This window comes from Melospiza georgiana, chromosome 21 (genome assembly GCF_028018845.1).
Source record: "Melospiza georgiana isolate bMelGeo1 chromosome 21, bMelGeo1.pri, whole genome shotgun sequence".
NCBI classification, from domain to species: Eukaryota; Metazoa; Chordata; class Aves; order Passeriformes; family Passerellidae; genus Melospiza; species Melospiza georgiana.
The window spans coordinates 1,305,001-1,322,414 of NC_080450.1; the positions used below are offsets into that span (position 1 = coordinate 1,305,001).

Here is a 17,414-nt window from a genome sequence, read left to right on the forward strand (position 1 = left end):
CTGCGGTGTCACACGGGCGGGAGCTCTGCTGAGCAGCTCCTCCAGGTCTGCCTTTGCTCAGCCTCCCCTTAATCCCGTTACCACACCTCTGCAATCGGCTTAGGGCATGTAGGGAACCCCAAATCCCCCCCGAGGGAGCGCAGGGAGCGGCCCAGCAGGGCTGGAGCTCTGGGCTCAGCCCAGCTCCTCTCTGGGCTGCTGAGGGCAGCTCCAGCTCCCTCTGCCAGCCCTTCTGGGGTCACGGGCACCTTATGGGTGTCCCCACATCCCCAGAGCTCCCTGTGACCCAAAATTCCTTTTTCTTGTGTCAGGAGGTGCCCAAGCAGCTGCACAAGTGCACTGGGGGCTGGATGGAGAGGAGCTGCCCATCTCCAGCTGGGCAGGAGCTGTGACCTGAGCCAGGAACTGCTCTGTTTTCCACACGGCAAAGGAGAGGGCTGGAAAGCAGCCCCAGAAGTGCAGGACACCACATCCAGGTCCCCTCTGTCCCTCTAGGGATTCTCTGGGAATTCTCTGGGAATTCTCTGGGAATTCTGTGGGGTTGAGGAATCAGCACCTCAGAGGAAGGGCTGGGGATTGGGTGGGGAAAGGAAAAAACCTGGGGCAGGGATGGGAGAATGGGAGCATGATGCTCTCCAATAGTCTATGGGAACCGGAATATTGTGAGCCTTGGCTGAAAACCCCCTTAGCTCCTTTTAGTGGGAGATCAGAAGGAAAATAATCTCCAATGGTGTTTTCCACATTGCAAAGGAGAGGGCTGGGGCAGCAGCCCCAGGAGCTGCAGGACACCACGTCCAGGTCCTGCTCTGGGAATTCTGTGGGGTTGAGGAATCAGCGCCTCAGGGAAGGGCTGGGGATGGGGTGGGGGGAAGGAAAACCCGGTGGGACAGGGATGGGAGAACGGGAGCACGATGCTCCCCGATATTCTGCGGGAACCAGAGCACCGTGAGCTCACCAGCCCAGGAACCGACCCCCCGAAATCCGCGCCGCGTCCCCACCGCCTCCCACGCCCAGCTCCGGCAGCAGAACCCCCCAGCCCGGCTCTGCCGCCGCCTCGGCAGCACCGAACCCCCCTCGTAAATAATTCAGGAAGCCGAGCGGCGTCCGCAGGGGCTGCGGATAAACGCGGTAAATGGCTGAGAAATGGAGCGTGTCCTCCGGGAGCCACCTCCGCGCACGGTGGCCGGGCCCCCTCTCCTCCTCCCGGCCCAGGTGGGGGCTCCGGGCCGGCCCCGGTACCCGAGCCACGGAGGAGGGGATGGGGCTGAGGAGCCGAGGCCACTGGAGCATCGGGAATTGCATTTCATGGCTGGGCAGGCTGGGATACCCGCCCGGCCCCGCGCTCCGAGAGGAGATAAGATTTGATTAAGAAGGCTGCTATTAATTTATGGCAAGTACACTCACGGCAGTGGAGAGGTTGCTTTTAATTAATAGCCAGAAGGAGAGTTTTAAAGCTCTTGGTCTCAGTGGGGGGAGAAAAGGAGGGAGGGGAGAGCGGGTAAGGAAGGGAACAAAGTAAGTTGGGAGGATTAATGGTCACATCTGCAATTATAAGTCTTTTTCTTAGTGAAAAGGGCAAAAAAAGGCACATCAAAAAACACGCTGTGGGTTGGGGGTGTGTGGGGCAGCCGGGCTGGTCCCTGGGGATGGGATGGGATGGGATGGGATGGGATGGGATGGGATGGGATGGGGTGGCATGGGTGGGACCGTGCCAGGTGCCTTTGGCACTGTTCCATCCCAGCCTGAGGGAACAGCAGGGGACAGCTGGGTGTCCCTGTAGCTCTGCTGGGCTCAGCACCGAGAGCCAACGCTGGGAGGGATCTCCTGGAAGAAATTATTTATTTGTGAGGGTGCCCAGAGCAGCTGTGGCTGCCCCTGGATCCCTGGCAGTGCCCAAGGCCTGGCTGGACAGGGGATGGTGGGAGGTGTCCCTGCCATGGCAGGGGTGGCACTGGATGGATTCTGAACACTTCCCCAACACAAACCACTCTGGCATGGGCTGACTCTGTGGTTTTGGCTGTGGTGGTGCTGGGATGAGGAGGATGGAGTTGGGATGAGGAGGATGGAGCAGGGATGAGGAGGATGGAGCTGGGATGAGGAGGATGGAGCTGGGATGAGGAGGATGAAATGAGGAGGATGAAGCTGGGATGAGGAGGATGGAGCGGGGAGGAGGAGGATGGAGCTGGGATGAGGAGGAGGATGGAGCGGGGAGGAGGAGGATGAAATGAGGAGGATGGAGCTGGGATGAGGAGGGGGATGGAGCAGGGATGAGGAGGGGGATGGAGCTGGGATGAGGATGATGGAGCTGGGATGAAGAGGACGATGGAGCTGGGATGAGGAGGATGAAATGAGGAGGATGGAGCCGGGATGAGGAGGATGGAACAGGGATGAGGAGGATGGAGCCGGGATGAGGAGGATGAAATGAGGAGGAGGAGGATGGAGCTGGGATGAGGAGGACGGAGCGGGGATGAGGATGGAGCCGGGATGAGGACGATGGAGCCCTCCTGCCCTGCAGGGTGTGGCTCAGGCTGCTCTGCCCCGGCTCAGGTGTTGGGAGGAGGGCGAGCAGGGCCCAGCCAAGGTTCCCAAACCTCGCTGACTCATTCCTGGCTCCATCCTCGGCTCCCCCAGCCCCTCGGTCCCCTCGGTCCCCTCTGGCAGCACCGTCGCGCTCCGTGGCTCCCCAGGTGCCGGCGGCGCTCGGCATTTCAATTCCGTGTTTGCTTTTTATGAAGGGGCTGGAGCTGTGTCTCAGGAATACTAATGGCTCTGGCAGCGCTGGAGAGAGCCTCCAACCCCCCCCCTGCACTGCCACCACCACCAGGGACCCCGGGAGGTGTCACCAGGGCCACCAGGAGCACCACAGGGCGGTGGCTCTGTGCCCTCGGGGACGCCAGGGCCATCAAATCCCCCTGGTGGCTTTGCCAGCCCCTCCTGACAAATTGATGCTTCCCCAGCTCACCTGGCACCTGACAAGCCAGGAATGGGATGTAGCCATGGCTGTGTGGGCAGGGATCCACCTGTGCCCAGGGCCACCACGTCCCTGTCACCCCTGGGATGGCCATGAAGGATCCCCTGGGGCCACCTGAGCCTGTGACACCCCTGGGGTGCTTGGGGACACTCTGGTCCCTATGGGTGCTGTTTTGCTGTTTTTGGGGGCTCTGGGTGATGCTCCCCCCTTCCCCAGCTCCCCCCAGCTGTGTCGGCGCCGAGGACCCGTGTGGAGAATATGTTCCACAAATGAATAATAAAAACAAAGGAAAATTACCCTCTTATTGAAACTCGTTTTATGAATAAAACAATTATTCTGGTAATTGAAAAAATGTGTCGTTAAATTAAATGCAGTGGTTCCTATTAAAATTTTAGTGGATTTCTTCTTCTCCTCTGTTTCTTTTTCCCCCCCTTTTCTCCTTGCCTCCCTCCCTCCTGCCTCCGCTGGCGGCTAAAGGCTGGTAATTATAGCGGAGGGTTTCGCTTTCTCTTTATTGTTTTTTAATCTCTTCGTGCTGCGGAGCCAGCGAGAGCCTGATGCCGAGGAGATTTAGCTCCATCTCCCCGTGCTGGGGGGGCTGTGGTGGGAGCTGCTTGGTGGCAGTGCCACCGCTCCTGGCACCTTCTTTACTGTGCTGACATCCTCCTTTCCAGGCTGGCACCCTCATTGTTGGGTGGTGATGCCCCAGGAAGGATGGGGAGCCCCTGGGAAGCCGAGGGAGCTGCAGGGAGCTGGCTGTGTCCCCTCTCTGTGCTCCAGGCAGGGTGTGGGCACTGCAGTGGCACTTGCAGGGCTGCATCGTGGTGGGACCAGAGGAGGGTTGTTGGGAAGGAGGAGAAGGATGGAGCTGTTTTCCCTGAGGCAGGTGCTGCTCCCTGGGGTTGGATGGAGCAGGTGAGGGTGGGATGGGTCCAGGACATCCCCCAGGTCCTGGTGGGCATCAGCCCCATTGAGATTCCTGGATTGTGGTGGTCAGCAGGGCCGGGCCGGTCCCCTTGCAGTGGTGGGACTGGATGTCACCCCAGGGGCTCTGAGCACAGACACGGGCACTGCGCTGTCCCCTGGGTGGTGGCGCCAGGCAGGAGGGGACCCGGCCGTCCCACAAGCCTCGGGGGTGGCCTGAGGGATCGGATCTGCTGCCCCCATCCCCACCCTGCCCCTGAGAGGGACAGGAACAGGAACAGGAGGGGGCTGCACCCCCATCCCCAGAGCCCCCTCGGCATCCCTCCCGGCCTAAGCCTCCCCGTCCTTCCCATCAGGAGGGATTTGGAGGCGGACAGAGGGCAGCTTAGTGCCCGGCTGGCCCATTAGGGCCGGGAATTAGGATCCATTACGGCTCTCAGGGAGCCCTGCCCTACATCCCGGCCCCAGAGCCCCCGGCCCTGATGTAACTCAAGCGCGGGGGCCAGGGCTGCGATCCCATTAGGCGGGATTAGTGCCGTGCCAGGGCCTGGCATTAAATTGTCATCGGCAGGGGAGGGAGAGAGCCGGGAATGTCTCTGTCCATGTCCCTGTCGCTGTCCCCATTCCTGTCCCTGTCCCCATTCCCTGTCCCTGTCCCCCTCCCCGCTGCCAGCCCAGCCCCGAGGGCAGGATGGGGACACGGGGGTTTGGTGGCACCTTTCTCGGCGGAGGGGACACTGCTGGCACGGCAGGGGTGGCACGGGGTGGCACAGGAGCTGTTCAGTGTCCCCGTGCCCGCCGGCAGATGTGCAGATGTTGCCGGAGCCGCCCCTCGCTGCCGCCTGTGTTTGGAAAGTGATGAATTTCTGCACCAACTAATTAGCCTCTAATTAGCAAGCGGAGTGTAAACAGTCACAACAGATGGGGGAGAGGCGGAATGAGCAGTAATGACCCTTCGTTTGTGGGGGGGACGTGGCTGTCATCCACCGCCAACCCTTCCCCAGGGCAGGGGAATGGCAGCTCCCGTCCATGGCGGCACCGTGAGAGCTCCACGAGCCCGGATTTGGTGGTGCCAGGGCCTGCCAGGGGTGCTGGGAGAGTGCAGCTGTCCCCAGGGAGCAGAGCTGGCATGGCTGGTGCAGCTGGAGAGGGAAACTGAGGCTGGGGGGCTGCAGAAGGGGCTGGTGATGAGGGGGCAGCCCTGCTCAGCACTGGGGCTCCCCACTCTTCTCCTGTCCAAGAATTGGTGCGAGCACCCCCTGGGGACAGCAGGAACACCAGGAACACCTGGAACACCTGGAACACCTGGAACACCTGGAACACCTGGTCTTGTCCTTGGAGGCCTCTTTGGAGAGCTGGAATTAAGGAGCCACCTTCCCTCCCTGGATCTCCCCTCTCCTCCAGCCGCCCCTGGCGCTGGGTTGGGCTCCCAGGAGGATGAGGAGGATCCCATCCAGTTCAGTGCCACGTTCACCCCTCACAGGGGACTCACAGGACCCCTGCCCTCACTCTTAGGCTGGGTTTGCGTTCCTGGGGGCACTGCGGGGGCCGGGCCGTGCCCTTGGCGGGCGGGTCAGCCCGGAACGATCCCATCCCATCCCATCCCATCCCATCCCATCCCATCCCATCCCATCCCATCCCATCCATCCCATCCCATCCCATCCCATCCCATCCCATCCCATCCCATCCCATCCCATCCCATCCCACCCGTGCGGAATTAGGAGCCGCCTCTCCTCCTCTGCGCCGTTTTTCACCCCTTAATGCAGAACAGATGGCTCGGGCGCTTCAAAGCGTGATGAGCCTTAGCTGCTTAAAATCAAATTAGGATGGATGCGAGCGGCGGGCGGGCCCGGGGGAAGGTGCAGCAGCGGCACCCTGATCCCAAACGCTCCCCAAATGCTTCCCAAGCACCTCCAGGACAGCTCCCAGGTGCCTCCCAGGTGCTGGGTGCAGGGGGTGCACCGGGCATGCCAAGTGTCAGTCCCACTGTGCCCTTGGAGTGCTCAGTTGGGCACTGCCAGCACAGCCTGGTGGTCCTGAGGGATCAGAAATCCAGCACAGCCTGGTGGTCCTGAGGGAATCAGCATTCCCTGGTGATCAGCGTTTCCTGAGGACCAGAATTCGCTGGGAATCAGCATTTCCTGAGGACCAGCATTCCCTGAGGAATCAGCATTCCCTGGGTTCCAGCCCCTTGTGCCATGCCTGGATGCTCCCTGCAGCTGCGTGGTGCCCAGTGGATGCCAGCCTGGCGCATGGCTCATTGACTGGTTCCATGCAGGAGGTGTTTGGATCCAGAGCTGCCATCTGGCTGTGCCACGTCCCCATCTGGGCACTGCCATAATCCCCAAGTCTCCAAAGGGGTGGCGTGGGCGATGCCCCGGCCTTGCAGGTCAAGCCCTGCCGTGGTGTGGGGACATGTGGCGTGCACAGGTGGCACAGGCCCTGCTCTGGGGCGTTCCTGTGACCTCCGTGGCATCTCTGTCCCCACTCCTGGGCATGCTGAGGGTGGCAGGGCTGCCCTGAGCTCACCAGGCCAGGGAACAGCATGGCCACGGGTTGGGCTCGCAGCAGTGGTGCCAAACCCCTCTGCCCCTGTGCCACCCAGGACGTGCTGGGCTGCCATTCCCCGGTGCCCCAGTGTCTGAATCCATCCTGGATCCAAGGCAGGGACATCAAGAGTAGTGAGGGCTGCCCCTTCCAGCTGGTGCTGGAAGGTCAGAGAGGAAGATTGAATTAAGGAGCCACGAGCTGCTCCTTCCCTTCCTAATGACCCGCCTGGCACCCAGCACCGCTGTGCCCTGCCCTCTGCCAGGCAGGGTGGTGCAAATCCCCTGGGCATCTCCATGTGGGTGTGCAGGAGAGGCACCCCCAGTGCAGCTCTGGCTCCCACAAACTCCTGTCACAGCCCCAGGGTGCTGGGCACTGCCTTGGTGCCGCTGCCAGGGATCCACGGCAGCAATCCAGCCCGAGCAGACAAGAAAGCAGAGCCCTACCCCAAAGAAAAAGCCCAGAGCTGTGATTGAACGTGCACTTGAAAGCTGCTGGGGAATATGAATGTGCCTTTGAAGTAAAAGGGCTTCCATTTGTTAAGCAGAAAATGGAGCTGTGTGGTTCGATTTATAGTTTTACTTAGCAAATAAAACAGGAGAGGAGTAAGTGGCTGCGCCTCGCTCGGCTCGCAGCCCCTCCGCCCCTTCGCCCCCCGAGTTAAAAGCTCCGAGATGCTACAAAGGGAGCTGGGAATAAAGCAAAGCACAGCTCAGATAAACCTGCAGCGGGCTGAGCCCTTGAGGATGGTCTGTGGAACGGCTCAGGGGGGGACAAGGGACAGGGAAGGGGGCTGGGGCGGGCAGGGGGCAGCGGGGTGATGCCAAAGGAATCGTGGAATGTTTTAGGCTGGAAAGGACCTCAAATCATTCTGTTCTGCCAGGGGCAGCGGTGCCGAGTGCTCCGCGGGGCTGTGGGGCCCTGATCCCTGTCCCTCTCTCCCCACAGATGATGTGTCCCCGTATTTCAAGACGGAGCCGGTGCGGAGCCAGGTGCACCTGGAAGGGAACCGGCTGGTGCTCACCTGCATGGCCGAGGGCAGCTGGCCCCTGGAGTTCAAGTGGCTGCACAACAGCCAGGAGCTCACCAAGTTCTCCCTGGAGTACAGGTGAGTCTGCAGAGGGCGGCCAGCCATCAGCAGGGCTGCCCAGGCAGGTTTGGAGTGCCCATCCCTAGGGGAGGACTGGAGCTGGCACCCAGCTCTGGGCTGGGGACAAGGTGGGGATGGGGCACAGCTGGGACACGATGACCTTGCAGGTGTTTTCCGGCCTCGGTGGCTCTGGATTCTGAGCGTTCCCGAGCATCCGTGGCAAATCCTGCCCGTCATGCTGCTCCCTGGCGGGTGCCAGTGCCAGGGCTGCCATCCTGGGAGGTGCCACAGAGGTTGCTCTTGGCAGCCCCGGAGCCGAGGCTCTGTTTGCAGAGCAAACGGGACCTTAAGCAGGTCAGCAGCGGGGAGGAGGTGTTTGCACAAGCGGATTAACACCTCAACACCGGGCTGTGCATCACAGCCCCCGGGGCTCCCTGCGGGAGAGTGCCCGGCTCCGGCCCCCTGTGCCAACTGCTCCTGGCACGGAGCGGCTCCAGCCCCTTGGAGATGGCCTTTAAATCAAGGCGGGCACCTCTGGCCGTCTCCTGCGAGTGTGTGTGTGTCATCCTCTCTGTTTTAATCAATAATTCAGCCTGAGACGAGCCGTTCCCCCTTCCCAGCATCGAATCCAGAGGCTTCGTGTTGCTGTAGCAACGCTGGGGCTGCTCCGGGATGCAGGAACGCGCCGAGCGCGGCTGGGGACGGCTGTGCCCTGCTGGGCTCCTGCAGCCCGGGCCCTCCCTGGGGACTGTCCCCTCCCGAGCCACCGCTGCAGCTCTGCAGCGCCCCGAGTCCCCGCCTGTGGGACACCCTCGTCCCTTGTCCTGGTGTGGAGGTGCAGGGAGCTGTTGAGCCCCTCAATTCCCTGTTGGGGATGCGGCTCTTTCCCGGGCAGGAGAAAGGAGTCAGGAGCTGCTCTGCCCTGGGAGCGGGTTGGGATGCCTGGGGGTCACCTCCCAACCCAGAGTGGGCGTTCTTGTGGTGTCACATTTTATTTAAATGGTTCACATTTTATTTAAATGGTGTGTGGTGTTAAAATGTAACACCGCACGTTCTGCCTCCTTTGGCTGAGTTTCTGCTGGGTTTGATCCGTGCCTCAGTTGGCCCTTCAGTAGGAAAGGGCCCAGCAGTGGTGCCTGTGCTCCGGGGTGCCAGGCAGCTCCACATACCTGCATCCGTGCATTTCTGAATGCCTGCATTCCTGCATCCCTGCATCACTCCATCCATGCATTTCTGAATGCCTGCATTCCTGTATCCCTGCATCCCTCCATCCCTGCATCACTCCATTCCTGCATCCCTGCATTTCTGAATCCATGCATTCCTGCATCCCCACATCCCTGCATCCCTGCACCCTTGTACCCTGTACCTCCACATTCCTGCATACCTGAATCCATGCATTCCTGCATTCCTGCATTCCTGCATCCCTGCAGCCCACATCCTTGAGTCCATGCATTCCTGCACTCCTGCATGCCTGCATCCCCCACATCCCTGCATCCTTGTACCCTGCATCCCTCCATTCCTGCATCCCTGCATTTCTGAATCCCTGCATCCCTGAGTTCCTGCATCCCTGCATTCCCACATCACTCTATCCCTGCATCCCTCCACTCCTGTTTCCCACCATCCCAGCATTTCTAAATCCCTGCATCCCCGTATCCCTGCATCCCTCCATCCCTGCATCCCCATATCCCTGCATCCCTCCATCCCCAAATCCCCCCATCCCTGCTCCAAGGTGCCTCCCCTGCCCTGGACCCCACAGCTCCAGCACTCAGGCAGAAAGGATTAAGGCAGGAAGCGAGAACCCAAGCAAACAAACACGTGGGGAAAACCCAAAACCCAAACAAACCCAGCTCAGCCAACGGAGCAGAGAAGGCGCCGAGCAAATCCCAGATCCCTGCTGGGCTCCCCTGGACCCTGCCAGCATCCCTTGGCTCTGCCCGCGGCTCCGTGGGGATTTGGAGAGTGGGGACGAGGGCTTGGCTGTCGTGCCTGGCACTGGAGGCTGCTGGTGAGGAGGAGAAGGACCAAAATTAGTTATGATGGGCAGAAATTGAATTTTAATAGAGCTGTCGGTGGCGCGGAGCCAGCCCGCTCAGGCAGTGGGAAGGTTGTAATTAAAAGTTAACGAGTTTAGAAACAGAGAAATCCTTGGAGAGGGGAGGACTGCTGCTGATGGCCAGGGAGGCTCAGGGATGGCGTTGGCCATGTGGGGCTGGGGATGGCTCTGGGTTTGGGGTGCACCAGTCCCTCCCAGCTCGGTGCTGCTGTGTGTCCGTCAGTCCAGGGACAGGAGGACATTCCCAGGGTCTGGCTGTGCCCATGAGGACAGGAGGGCATTCCCAGAGTCTGGCTGTGCCCGTGAGGACAGGAGGGCATTCCCAGAGCCTGGCTGTGCCCATGAGGACAGGAGGGCATTCCCAGAGCCTGGCTGTGCCCATGAGGACAGGAGGGCATTCCCAGGGTGTGGCTGTGCCCATGAGGACAGGAGGGCATTCCCAGAGCCTGGCTGTGCCCATGAGGACAGTAGGGCATTCTGAGGGTCTGACTGTGCCCGTGAGGACAGGAGGGCATTCCCAGAGCCTGGCTGTGCCCATATGAGGACAGGAGGACATTCTGAGGGTCTGGCTGTGCCCATGAGGAAGGGTTTGGAGGAGACAGTGTGCTGTGGGGGCTGGCTGGGCTTGGTGGCATCACTGATGGTTCCCAGCCAGGCTTGGTGGCTTCACCTCGTGTTTCGCAGCCAGGGCTGAGTCTCCAAGCATTCCACCCTCATCATCCTCACTACTGCTCCCCAGCCCCTCTCCTGAGCAGGGCATCCCTCTGGCTGCAGTGCCACTCGTGCATTTCCCACTGTGGGGCTGTGGGCAGGGGCTGGCTGTCCCCCTGTGCCCGTGGAGCCGCCCTGCTCGGGGTGCTCAGGGTGGTTTGGAGGAGCTCAGGGTGATCAGAGGAACTCAGGGTGGTCGCAGGAGCTCAGGGTGGTTTGGAGGAGCTCAGGGTGGTTTGGAGGAGCTCAGGGTGGTTGGAGGAGCTCAGGGTGGTTTGGAGGAGCTCAGGGTGGCCGGGGGATCTCTTGGTGGTCGGGGGAGCTCAGGGTGGTCGGGGGAGCTCAGGGTGGTTTGGAGGAGCTCTCGGTGGTCGGGGGAGCTCGGGGTGGCCGGGGAACTCTCGGTGGCCGGGGGATCTCTCGGTGGTCGCAGGAGCTCGGGGTGGCCGCGTTTCCAGGGAAGGAGCCGCTCATCCCAGTTTGGCAGCGTTTCCATGGCGACCGCCCTTTCCTTCCCGCAGCGGTTCCGCCGCCACCGGAGCGGCTCTGGGCGCTCACCGGGGCCAGGTGGGCACCGGGCCGGGTCTGTCCGTGCCCCGGGCAGGGCAGCGGCGGTGCCCGTGCCTGGAGCTGATCCCTCGGGAGCATCCCCGGGGAGCGCCCGGCTCTCTGAGCATCCCCACCAACCTCCCCGAGGGGCATCCCGGGGGATCCGGTGCCATGCGGGACTGCAGAAGGCCTGGGGAGCAGCCCGGGGCTGTCTGTGTGCTTGTGGAGCCAGCCCGGGGGGACTGGGCACCAGCCTGGCTCTGTGTGTGACCTGACCACGGGCTCATCCCCCGGAGCATCCCTGGGGATGGAGCATCCCAGCTTGGGTCCAGGAGCATGCTGAGCTGAGCTGCTTCCCTCAGGAGGATGCTGGGGGATGGAGCAGGAGGGACCCCAAGGGACTGAGCAGCAGCCTGGCTCTGTCTCTGTGTGTGTGTGTGGAGCCTTCCTCCCCTGGGAGCATCCCTGGGGCTTTGGGGGGGCTCAGGATCAGCCTGGCTCTGTGTGTGTGGAGCCATCCTCCCTTAGGAGCATCCCTGGGGCTGTGGGGAGCTCAGGATCAGCCTGGCTCTGTGTGCCATCCCCCAGAAGCATCCCTGGGGCTCTGGGGAGCTCAGGAACCACCTGGCTTCGTGTATGTGGAGCCTTCCTGCCCTGGGAGCATCTCTGGGGTTGTGGGGGGCTCAGGAATCACCTGGCTCTGTCTGTGTGTGTACGTGTGGGGCCATCCTCCCTCAGGAGCATCCCTGGGGCTGTGGGGGGCTCAGGATCAGCCTGGTTCTGTGTGTGTGGAGCCATCCTCCCTTAGGAGCATTCCTGGGGCTTTGGGGGGCTCAGGATCAGCCTGGCTCTGTGTGCCCACGGGTCTGTGATCCCAAGAACGTTCCTGGTGTGTGGGATGGGATCAGGGATCACCTGCCCTCCCCTCCCTCCATCCCCTGCCACTGCCATGGGGTGCACAAGGCCGTTCCCCGTGGGATCCCTGCTCTGGGTGCCCCCCAGGGACCCCCCTCTGGTGCCCACTCTGTGCCCGCAGCCTGGGTGCCCCCGCACTCAGCTGGGTGCCCCGGCCCAGCCCTGGCTGTGCCTCCAGGACCCCTCCCGTGCTGGAGCTGCTGGGATGAGGAATCACAACATGCAAATCAGGCAGCTTGATGTCTTTAATGAAATCCTCGGAAGGGAAAGCGCTTCTCTGGTGAATTGAGGATATTTATTTCTCACACAAGAAATTTAACATGCAGATTAGTTGGGGCTGGTAATTTATCACATGAGATTGTCCTATTAAGGGCTGCATCGAGTCCTGCTGCCTTTGGAAATTACCTTACACATAGATTACCTCTGGACAGACTCCCATCCGTGGAGATGCATCCTCTGGCTCCTAAATCAGCGCTCGTGGCCTGCACAGCTGGTGCAGGAGCCCGGCAGCCACCGAAGGATTCCCTGCCTGCTCTCAGGAGCCCAGCTCCCCTTTGTGGAGCTTGGAGCAGTGTCATTCCATCTCTGGCTTTGCCCCAGCTCCCCTCTGCCAAGCAGGGCTGGCACAGCTGAGCCTCCCCGTGCCATCCCATGCCAGCCCTGGGGTGGGTTTCCCAGCGCGTGGTGCCTCTGATCCAGCTCCATCTCCTTTCTGTGTGGGCTCACCCGGATTTGGGGCAGATTTGGGGCTCTTCCAAGCCCTACTCCTCCCTTGGGCTGTTTTGGGGAGTCCCCTGGGGGTGCAGGGACACAACTGGCTGTGCACACGGGACTCTGATGTGCATTTATGGCCTGGTGAGGGTCCCAAATGTTTGACGAGGGTCCCAAATGTTTGATGAGGGTCCCAAATGTTTGATGCCCAGAGCTTGTCCCCAAATTATGTGAAATACGGAGCCAGGAGCCTCTGAAAATGCCAGGCCTGGGGCAAACAGGATGAATCACCCCCAGATTCCTGCTGGGAGCTCATCCCTGCTCTGTGGGGCCAGCCCTCTGCCAGCCCAGGTGTGACGCCCATCCCTCTGCCTTGGGGGGCTAATTACCATGCAATGAGTTAATTAAGAACATTGGAAGGGCTGCAGCCAGGCTGGGTGGGGGCCCTGCAGGGCTTTCCTGGTTCTTGTGGCTCCAGCCTGGCCTGTGTCACTTTCGGTGCCACTTTTGGTGTCACTACGGGTGGCAGAGCCCCAGGAATGCTGGTGAGGGGCGTGGGCAGCACGGGGGAGGATTTTCCTGGGAATGTTTGTGCTGGGGAGGAGGCTCCTGCCCGTCCTCTGTGCCTTGTTTGGGACTTTGGGGACACAAACTTTGGCATGAGGCGCTGTGGGCACAGGGGACACACGCTGGGGATGGCACAGGGGGGAATCTCCCTGCTGGGGATGGCACAGGGGGGAATCTCCTTGCTGGGATCCTAAAGGGAGAGGACAGGGACTGCCAGAGCAGGAGATGCCCCCGGAGCTGGGAGTTGGCCAAGGCCGTGCTCAGCAATGCACCAGAGCCCTCCGGATGCCGCAGCACGGATCGAGGCTCGCCCCGTCCCCTGCTCTGCAGGAAGGAGGCTGATTAATACACGGGCATTAATTATTAAATGGCTCATTGTTCTGGCAGGGCCAATTGAGGCAGCGATTTACGGCGCTGCCAATTCCCACGGCCGAGGGAGGGAAAGCGCGCCCGGGCAGGAGCAGGGGCAGCGGCCACGTGGATCCAGAGAGAGGCCGTTCCAGTCGGGAGCTAATTGCGATCCGATGGCGCGGTTAAGCGCGGCTGATGGAGCTCCAGGGGCGCCTCGCAGCCTCATCGAGCGCTGGCCCGGAGCAGGGGCCGGGACACCGCTCGGATGCTCCGAGTCGTTAAACCTCGGCTAAGTGTGTTTTAATGCTCACTTGACATTTCATTATCCCAAGGTAACCATTCAGACACGCGGCCCCTCCAGAATTAATTAGTCGTTATGCAGGATATTAATCAAAGGGGACTGTGCCAGCGCTGCTCCCACCCCAAATCCGATCCAGCTGTTGCTGTTCCCGGGCGGCGTTGGAAGAACCTCACAGATTTCAATTTGATGGATCAAATCCTTTGGCTGCCGCTTTCCCCGGCCCTTCTCCACCCCCTCAATCCAAGAATAATTCGGCAGCGTCAGCCCCGCGCTCCTCGGCAACCCTACAATAACAGAGGCACGGCGGCAGCCACAGCACGGCTGGGACGGACGGACGGACAGACGGACAGCCCTACAATAACAGAGGCACGGCGACAGCCACAGCACGGCTGGGATGGATGGATGGATGGATGGATGGATGATGGATGGATGGATGGATGGATGGATGGATGGATGGATGGACGGATGGATGGATGGATGGATGGTCAGAGGGACTGGGGATGGATGGACGGACAGACAGATGGACAACCCTACAATAACAGAGCCACAGGAGCTGGGCCTGGTGAGGAGCTGGGCACGCTGCTGTGCCCTGCCCGGCTGAGGGACCGGGGATGAACGGACGGACAGACGGACAGGTTGTCATTCCCAGCGTGCAGCCATCCGTCTGTCAGACAGATCCGGTGCCAAAGCTGCCGCTGCACACCCGGGGCTCTCTCCTGACCCCGGAGCCCCCTCCTGCCCCCGGGGCTGAGCAGGACGGAGCCGCTTCCTGCCGGGCCAGGGCGGTCAGCGCTCGCCTCTCCCCGCGGACCGTGCCCTGTCAAGCTCCGCGTTCACAGAGAAGCCAAACAAACCCCTGGAAGAGCGGAGTCAGCAGCGAGGGCTGCGCCGGGAGCCGGGCCAGCTTCACCTCGGTCCGGCTGCAGCGGGGGCGGGGGACAAAGCCAAAGCCACCCGGCCGGGGGGACAGAGGCACCGGGAGCGGCCCCAGCTGGAGCAGCTCCTTCCTCGCGTGGAACAAAGGCCACGAAGCTGTGACACAGACTGGGGATGGGGTGGCATCCCCCGCTCCTGCCTGCAGCGCAGCCCCTGTGAGGGGTGACACGGGGGTGACATTGGGGGTGACATCGGGGGTGGAATCAATCCCCGTCCCCTCCCAGCCAGGAGCGGTGGGGGAAGGAAACCGAAGCTGAGCGCTCTTGGATGGAAGCCGCGGTGCAAGGCGAGCGGGGAGAACAAAGTCTGTGCGGCTTTGGTTGATGACTGCGGGCTGGGCTGAGCCGGGAATTGATTTCCTTTCTCCGGGCTATTTTCAGCTGCTGAGGTGTGTGTGCGAGTGCTGGGCTTCAATAACTCCTCCAGCTCCCGTGTGTGGGGACCAGGCCCCGGAATTGGATCTGCTGGGGTGTCCTGGGCTGGGGACACAGCTCCTTGTGCCCATGGAGTGTCCATGGCTGGGGACACGGCTCCCTGTGCCCATGGAGTGCCCATGGCTGGGGAAACGGCTCTCTGTGCCCGTGGAGTGTCCATGGCTGGGGACACGGCTCCCATGGAGTGTCCATGGCTGGGGACATGGCTCCCTGTGCCCATGGAGTCTCCTGGGCTGGGGACACGGCTCCCATGGAGTGTCCTGGGCTGGGGACACGGCTCCCTGTGCCCATGGAGTCTCCTGGGCTGGGGACACGGCTCCCATGGAGTGTCCATGGCTGGGGACACGGCTCCCATGGAGTGTCCTGGGCTGGGGACACGGCTCCCTGTGCCCATGGAGTGTCCATGGCTGGGGACACGGCTCCCATGGAGTGTCCATGGCTGGGGACACGCCTCCTTGTGCCCATGGAGTGTCCTGGGCTGGGGACATGGCTCCCGTGGAGTGTCCTGGGCTGGGGACACGGCTCCTTGTGCCCATGGAGTGTCCATGGCTGGGGACACGGCTCCCTGTGCCCATGGAGTGTCCATGGCTGGGGACACGGCTCCCATGGAGTGTCCTGGGCTGGGGACATGGCTCCCATGGAGTGTCCTGGGCTGGGGACATGGCTCCCATGGAGTGTCCATGGCTGGGGACACGGCTCCCTGTGCCCATGGAGTGTCCTGGGCTGGGGACACGGCTCCCATGGAGTGTCCATGGCTGGGGACACGGCTCCCTGTGCCCATGGAGTGCCCATGGAGTGTCCTCCCCTTGGGGACACAGCTCCCATGGAGTGTCCTGCCCTTGGGGACACCGCACTGCCAGGCCTGTGCTGAAGGTGCTCCCTGTGACTCTGTTTGTGTCCCTTGGGCTGTGCCAGCGCTGGTGGCTTTGCATTGTCCCCATGGCGGGACACACCAGCGAGGACATGGATCTGTTTGGGGACACGTGTCCCTGTGCTGCTGTGTGTCCATCCATCCGTCCGTCCGTCCGTCCGTGGGCGTGCGTGCGCTGGGGAGTCGCGGTGTGATTTATTAGCGAGGACACGGCAAGGAGAGCGGGCCCATTACTCCTGGCGGCTGCGGCCCTCGCTGACAGCTCCGTGCAATTGAAATATCTTATTTAAAGCCTCTGGGGAGCGTTTTTAAATATCAGCCGTGACACTCAAGGTCTCGTTCCCAAAGGGCACCGTCCCTCCTCCTCCTCCTCGTCCCGCGGGGACGGGTGACCCCTGTGTGGGTGTGCGGCTGGCTGGTGTCACCGCGCCTTGGTGACAGTCCCGCCGGGCCAGGGGACAGCCCCGTGTCCCTGCCACCCTCTGCCGTGCGCAGGGAACGCGCTCCTCAGGTCTGATGAAAGTTTAATTTACGCTCGGCTCTCAGAAGAGCAAACAAAGCCGTGCCGAAGGAGCCCGCGGCGGGTTTTAACGCAAGATTAGATTTTGGGGCAGGGAGGAGGGCTGAGCTGCCTTTATTTATTTATTCCCTCTCTGCTTTATCTCGCGGCGCTCCCCGCCGGGCGCAGCGGGGCTGCGGCTCCTGCCCGGCCCCCGGAGGCTCCCCCGGTGCTCCAGGGGGACCAAACCGGAGCCGCAGGGCTGGGGACAGCGCTGGTGGCAGCAGGGTCCGCCTTGGCACCCGGTGGAGAGGAGATGTGGTGATTTCCTTTATCTCCTCGCCGGCGCTGGCCGCTGATAAGAGCAGGGGGGGTGATAAGGGGGTGAGCCAGGATTTATCGGAGCAGTGCCGGACTTGGACACTCTCAGATCCAGGCTGGGTGACACCAACAGAGCACAGTGTCACTGCTGGGGCCGGGGCAGGGCTCAGGACAGCGGGACCCAGCTTGTGGCGATGGGTCACATCCAGCCCCCGGACCGGGAGGGTGGCAGTCACCGGGGGGCTGTGACAATGACACGGGTGTCCCCTCACGGCTGGTTCCCCTCCCGCAGGTACATGATCACCTCGCTGGACCGCACCCACGCCGGCTTCTACCGCTGCATCGTCCGCAACCGCATGGGCGCGCTGCTGCAGCGCCAGACCGAGGTGCAGGTGGCCTGTAAGTGACGGTCCTGCCCCGCGGGGACCGCGCGGGGACACAGATCCCGGCGGCGGGGGCAGCTCCGGGGTGGGTGCCAATGGTGGCCAGCACGTGAGAGCCTGCAGCATCCCTGGGGTGACAGGGACAGGGACATCGGAGCATCCCTGGGGTGACAGGGACAGGGACATCGGAGCATCCCTGGGGTGACACTGGCAGGGACATCGGAGCATCCCTGGGGTGGTGCTGGTCACGGACATTGGAGGAACCCTGGGGTGACATCCA

General features: G+C 62.0%; 1 protein-coding gene across 2 annotated transcripts in view; it reads left to right on the forward strand.

Moving 5' to 3' along the window:
* SDK2 (sidekick cell adhesion molecule 2) overlaps positions 1-17,414 on the forward strand; it is a 55,162-nt gene that overhangs the window by 13,539 nt on the left and 24,209 nt on the right. Inside the window, exons 2-3 of one of the 2 annotated variants that reach the window (XM_058038755.1) lie at positions 7,391-7,550; positions 17,044-17,150. In XM_058038755.1, coding sequence (XP_057894738.1) covers positions 7,391-7,550; positions 17,044-17,150 — 267 coding nt within the window. Of the gene's footprint in view, positions 1-7,390; positions 7,551-14,813; positions 15,015-17,043; positions 17,151-17,414 lie in introns of those variants that run through there. The other variant, XM_058038756.1, reaches the window with a different exon arrangement.